Source organism: Dermochelys coriacea, chromosome 27, assembly GCF_009764565.3.
Source record: "Dermochelys coriacea isolate rDerCor1 chromosome 27, rDerCor1.pri.v4, whole genome shotgun sequence".
NCBI classification, from domain to species: domain Eukaryota; kingdom Metazoa; phylum Chordata; order Testudines; family Dermochelyidae; genus Dermochelys; species Dermochelys coriacea.
The window spans coordinates 14,738,873-14,744,871 of record NC_050094.1 but is presented as its reverse complement, the minus strand read 5'-3'; the positions used below and the strand labels follow the sequence as shown (position 1 = coordinate 14,744,871).

The 5,999-nt window shown below is 66.3% G+C and overlaps 1 protein-coding gene across 3 annotated transcripts; it reads left to right on the top strand.

Moving 5' to 3' along the window:
- The first annotated feature begins 150 nt into the window (after nt 1-150).
- HCRT (hypocretin neuropeptide precursor) lies at nt 151-4,929 on the top strand. 3 transcript variants are annotated; one of them, XM_043503396.1, is made up of 3 exons: nt 151-1,479; nt 3,614-3,758; nt 3,852-4,904. In XM_043503396.1, the coding sequence occupies exons 1-3, from the start codon at nt 1,219-1,221 to the stop codon at nt 4,811-4,813; spliced, it is 1,368 nt and encodes a 455-aa protein (XP_043359331.1). In that variant the 5' UTR covers nt 151-1,218; the 3' UTR covers nt 4,814-4,904. The 3 variants fall into 3 exon arrangements, with proteins under 3 accessions (XP_043359331.1, XP_038241747.1, XP_038241748.1); XM_038385819.2 differs by having other exon boundaries at nt 3,614-4,929; XM_038385820.2 differs by lacking the exon at nt 151-1,479 and adding an exon at nt 1,486-1,964 and having other exon boundaries at nt 3,614-4,929.
- Nucleotides 4,930-5,999: the final 1,070 nt, after the last annotated feature.

Below are 5,999 nucleotides of genomic sequence, written 5' to 3'. Positions count from 1 at the left end.
TGCCGTGCCTGCTGTTTCTGTCTGTGGGGCTGGGAGGCGGGGAGGGCTGCAGGCAGGGTGGGGTCAGCCATGTGTGGGTCTGGGGGAGCTCAGCTCCAATGGGTCACGGGGCAGCCAGGAGCCATGCTGGGCCCAGCATGGGGCAGGCCTGGGACCCAGGCTGTACGTGCCCCCCGCCTCCCAGGATTGCAGTGGCCCCAGCCCGAGGGGTTTTCCTGCTGCAGGGGGGACACTCGCTGCTTGCATGGTGACCGCGATGTCCTGAAGGGGCCCAGGAAGGAGGCAGCGGCTGGGTCAGGACACCTGGCCCAGGGAAGGAGCAGCCGGAGGTGCAGCCATTCGCTGCTGTGACTCTGGGCCGGCCTGGGCTCCCGGCCCCGCTCTCCGGCCAGGTCAAAGTAGCCGCAGGGCCAGGTGCCCCCTCCCCGCCCCCAGCGCCGCCCGTGGATGGGACTCCTGCCAGCTGGGCTGCTTTGCTGGCCACAAATCCTGGCCCGATGCCTTGGCGATTTGCCCAGTCGTCACCTGCCCTTGGTGCCATGGGGCTGAGACCCACAGGGGATGTCTTTGCCCCCTGCCCAATCCTCTGCAGGGCACGGTCCGTCAGGGCTCATTTCTCACCATGCCAGCCTCAAGCTAGGGCCCCTGTGTGCTGCATGGACAGCCGTGCCCCCCCACTCAGACACACCCCACCACTGCGACAGCCCCATCTTAGCCCCATCTTAGCCGGACGCCTCCAGGCACAGCCCCCTGCAGCCCCCACCTGTGCAGGCCAGCTCAGGGCTAGCGTTTCGCCCCTGAGCTGTGGCCACAGGGCCGATCTGCAAGCGGTGGGTGCAGAGGGGGCCTCATGTCAGAGGGGGCCTGTGGGGAGCCCCCACCCTGCCATGGTCTGTCTGGATGCAGCGGGGGCTCCTGGAGCGGGGGGATAGTGGGTTTGCCCTGTGCCATGGGACTGAGCAGCCTGTCCCTGGGGGCACCCCCCACTGCTCCCCAAGTGCGATCCAGTTTGTGGCAAGGTGCCCATGACTGGGCACAGATGCCGGCCTGGGGGTTGCCGCATAGTGGTTCTTGTGCTGAGCTGTGGTTGTCCAAATCCAGCTGAGGGAGTCTGATGGACCCCAGATACCCTCTCCCAAGCCACGGGGTCTGACCCACAGGCAGGGTGACGACTGACAGGGCCCCAGGGCTGAGCAGGGGCCTCCTTTGGGGCTGGAAATGGGGGGGTGGGCAGTGGTGCTGGCAATGGCGGTGCTGCCCCTGACTTGGCGAAGTAATAACCCAAATCTGGGGTTTCCATCACCAGCGCCCCCTCGACAACACATGTTCCAGTGTCCCCCCACGGTCTCTGCCTGGAGGGCCTGGCGCTCCGGGGGCTCGGAGGTGCACCGTGCCACGGACATGTGCGGCCACGCCAGCGCCTCTGACTCGTCAGGGACGGACGCGGCTCGGCTGCTGGGCGCCCTTTGTTGGGGCAAGGTAATTAGTCTAATGGGCCCCGTCCCCACCTCCCCTCCCTGCCGCTGACCTTCCGGCAGCTTTGTGCCGCGTGGGCTGGCGGATTCCTTAGGAAGTTACCGGCTCATTAGCACCGGGCTACACGACCTGTCTCCATCCAGCGTGACCACCAGCCACTCGGCTCTGGTCGCTGCATAATGGGGAGCCACAAATGAGGGAACGGGCCTCGCCCGTCTCCAAGCAACGGGGAACAATGGGCGCGTGTCTCCCAGAGCCTGGCCCGTCCTGCAGCCCCGGCCCCGCAGCTGCCAGGGGCTATTTCTGGCAACACCATTGTGCAGGGACTGGGGAGGGCAGGGAATGAGCTGTGGGGCAGCCCGGCCCTATAAAAGCCTGGGCTACCACGGAGAGCAACTCAGGGCGTCGCGGTGCCTCATCGGGTCATGCCATAGCTTCGCGAAGGCCCTCACAGACACCTCGGACCCATGGGGATGCCCAACGGCAAGGTACGGCGCCAGGGCCGGGCCCCCAGGGCTGGGCTGGGCAGAAGAGCGGCCATAGTGCGGGGAGGGCTCGCCCCAGGAAGGCCACGGTTGGGGAAGGGGCAGGTGTGCAGCACAAGGGGAGCATGGTGACCAAGGGATGGCGCGATGGGGGCCTTGAACCCAGGAGGTTCACACTTCCCTGCCACATTCGCTAGGGAAACCCTGCGAGCCGCAGCTGCAAGGGCTGGCATGTCTCCATGGCTCCCCGCCCCATGCGCCGCCTTGGTGGCAGCTCTGGGGAGGAGCCCAGCCCGTCCTGCCCTTGGGGGATGCAGGCTGGGGTGCAAATGGTATCTGCTGCATCCATTCCCAGTGTCTCTCCTGATCCCAGACGGGTCCCAGCACCCCCTGGGATGCCCCCTCCCCTGCCACACAAGTCCTGGAGCCAGCCTTCTGGGCCATGTAGGACGTTGGGGAGGCAAAGACCTGCTTGGGCAAGCTGAGGTGAAACCCCCTCCTAGGGCTACACAATGGGCCTTGGTCTGCCCTGCCTGGCACCTGTGGCCCAAGCCACCCTGGCCTTTCAACCGTGGCCTTGCGTCCGCTGTGTGAGCTGCTCCCCACTCAGCCCCACAGTGCGTTGCACGGGTGTTGCACGGGGACACTGTGACCTCGCTGAGCGCTGGGTGTTGCAGAACCGAGCCCCACTCAGCGTTAAAGGGAGACCTGGCAGCTGAGCTTAACCCCTTCCCGACCCTGCTCAGAGCCTGCAGCAGCTGGGGCCTGACCCCGGTGGCCATGCACGAAATGGGGTGAGCTTCCCACCTGCACAAGTCCCTGCCTCACCCCGGAGGGCTCCCTAGGGGAAGCTTGGTCTCCATGACGCAGTCTCTGCCAGCCAGGGGGCCAATTAGCACTAATTGCAGCCATGGCTGCTTCTCCTGCACGGAAAGGGGCGGGGGCTGCAGTGTTGCCATGGGGTGAGGGGCAGGGGACAGTGTGGGTCTGGTTCCTTTGTCTTGGATTTTGGAGTAGGTTGCTAGGGCCTGTGCAAAGGGCATGGGACAGGCAGGACTCCTGGGTTCTAGTCCTGGCTTTGGGAGGGCAGTGGGGGCTAGTGGTTAGAGGCAGGGGCTCAGGACTCCTGGGTTCTAGTCCTGCCATGGGAGGGTCGTGCAGCCCAGCTAGTGCAGCTGAGAAGCCAGGGGGATGGCTATGGGAGAGTGGGGCATGCTGGGTCTTTTAGGGGAAGCGTTTGCTGGGGGTTCCCAGTGGGGCAGGGGAGCAAGGTGGTGCCCACGTGGGGTTTGCTGGGAGAGGGGGTGGGGTGTGGACTGGGACAGCTTGTTGGGGGCCCCCCACAGGCTGGGACACGCTGGTCGCTGGGCACCAACCAACCTGTCGATAGTGGGGTCAGGGGCAGGTTTCCCAGAGCTGGGCAGCCCGGCACTGCAGGGCGTCTTGCTGGGGCTGTCAGAGCCAGGATGCCAGGTTAGATGGGCCCCTGGGCTGAGCCCACCTAGTGGCTCCTTTTTGGGGGGAACCAACTTCTTTGCAGCTTTGGCTCTGAGATCTGCAGCCTGGGGCAGAGGGGTGCTGGGGTGTCTCTGGGTTTAACCCCATCAATGCCAGCCTGTCCCTGCACTAATGCCTGCCTCTTGTACCTGCAGCTCCACAGGGCCTCCTGCCGCCTGCTCCTGGCACTGCTCTGCTCGCTGGCTGCGGCCCGGCAGAGCGAGCCCCTGTGCTGCCACCAGAAGACCTGCCCATGCCGTGTCTACGACCTGCTGCACGGTCCGGGCAAGCACGCTGCCGGCATCCTCACCATGGGCAAGAGGAAGAGCGGCTCGCGGGCCTTCCAGAGCCAGCTCTACGACCTGCTGCACGGCCCGAGCAAGCACGCTGCAGGCATCCTCACCATGGGCAAGAGGAAGAGCGGCTCGCGGGCCTTCCAGAGCCAGCTCTACGACCTGCTGCACGGCCCGGGCAAGCACGCTGCAGGCATCCTCACCATGGGCAAGAGGAAGAGTGGCTCGCGGGCCTTCCAGAGCCAGCTCTACGACCTGCTGCACGGCCCGGGCAAGCACGCTGCAGGCATCCTCACCATGGGCAAGAGGAAGAGCGGCTCGCGGGCCTTCCAGAGCCAGCTCTACGACCTGCTGCACGGCCCGGGCAAGCACGCTGCCGGCATCCTCACCATGGGCAAGAGGAAGAGCGGCTCGCGGGCCTTCCAGAGCCAGCTCTACGACCTGCTGCACGGCCCGAGCAAGCACGCTGCAGGCATCCTCACCATGGGCAAGAGGAAGAGCGGCTCGCGGGCCTTCCAGAGCCAGCTCTACGACCTGCTGCACGGCCCGGGCAAGCACGCTGCAGGCATCCTCACCATGGGCAAGAGGAAGAGTGGCTCGCGGGCCTTCCAGAGCCAGCTCTACGACCTGCTGCACGGCCCGGGCAAGCACGCTGCAGGCATCCTCACCATGGGCAAGAGGAAGAGCGGCTCGCGGGCCTTCCAGAGCCAGCTCTACGACCTGCTGCACGGCCCGGGCAAGCACGCTGCCGGCATCCTCACCATGGGCAAGAGGAAGAGCGGCTCGCGGGCCTTCCAGAGCCAGCTCTACGACCTGCTGCACGGCCCGGGCAAGCACGCTGCCGGCATCCTCACCATGGGCAAGCGGGCAGAGCTGGTGCCAGAGCAGCCAGCCCCGGCCTGCCGGGCTGCCTTCCCCGGCCCCTCCGGCACTGGCACCCTGCTGCCTCCAGCCACGTGTGCCACCAAGGCTGACCCCACCAACACCTGGGAGTGCCTGAGCCAGCTGGGCAAGGACTCGGCCAAGGGCCAGCACAGGGGGGCTGCAACGAGCTTTTCCTGAAGTGGCCAGGGAAGCCGCAGCCCGGGGGCGGGGGAGCGGGGGAGGAACCGCAGCAACTCTTTTAATGACTGTGGGCACCACGGGCCATTTACAAATAAACCCAGCCTGAGGCTCACAGCTGTCTGCCTGGCATGTTGTCTTCCAGGAACATCGCGGCTAGGGGGGAGAGATGGGGTGCCCGGGGGACCGGCCAGAGGCTCCAGCAGCCTGCTGCCGTTATGTGGGTGTGAAGGGCCTGGTGGCCCTGGGCTGGAGCAGAAGGGAGGAGGTGCTGGGGCCACGCTGAGTGGGGTGAGGAACACGGCAGCTCCCCCAGCCGCCTTCCCTGCCCTGGGAGCCCGTGGCTAAGGGGAGGGTCTCTCGAGAAAGACCAAAGGAGCCCAGGTTTGCCAACGAGCTGCGCACCTAGGAACTGCCCCCTTGGCCCGCAGGCCGAATGCTGGGTAAGGCCAGGCTGGCCTGGGGGCGGGTGAGCTGGCTGCACAGGCCTGGATGGGATGGCTTAAGCCTGAGCCCAGAGGAGTACCCCGCGGTCGTGCTGCAGGCACCCCAGGGGGCTGTCCTCCCGCTAGCCGGCAGCAAGGCTTGTGGCTGGGGGAGGTTCCCAGGCTGGTGGTCCGCGGCTCGCAGCATCCGATTTATGCAGCAGATGCTCCGATCTATTGCTCGGTGTGTGAACAGCTCCCTCCCTGCCCCCAGCGCGGGGGCTGGGCAGCGCTGGCAGCCAGAGGGCAGTGTTGGAAAATAAACTGGCCTCGCTGCGCTGGGTTGCTGCTGCCCGTAGACTCACAGCCAGGAGTCAGCCCCAGGCCTGCCCGGAGGGTGGGGGCAAGAGCAGCCCCCAGCTCTAGAACCTGGGGAAGCAACCATCCCTTACAGTTAGCGAGACCCTAGGTTCCTAGCCCGCCTCGTTACAGTGATGCTGAGCCAGCCCCAGCCCTGCCGGAGCTGAGCCCTGCCCCATCCACCCGCTGCAGCCCCACGGCGCAGGGCAGGACTCAGGCTCCCTTGCACGGCTGGGAGCTGAGGAACAGGGCTGCGGCTGACTGGCCCCAGCGCCCACGGGAGTGTGGCAGAGCAAGAACTCAAACCCGGGTCTCCCGGGCTCCTGCCCTGCCCACTGGGCCAGCCTTCCTCTAGGACATCCCACTGCAGCCAGACTCCGATTCCCACACCCACCCCGGCA

What these genes read in the sequence shown, in the direction of transcription:
- HCRT (XM_038385819.2), top strand. Translation starts at nt 1,219, where the DNA reads ATGGGGGGGTGGGCAGTGGTGCTGGCAATGGCGGTGCTGCCCCTGACT. An exon ending in GCGCCCTTTGTTGGGGCAAG is followed by an intron (nt 1,480 to 3,613) that starts GTAATTAGTCTA and finishes TTGTACCTGCAG; the next exon opens with CTCCACAGGGCCTCCTGCCG.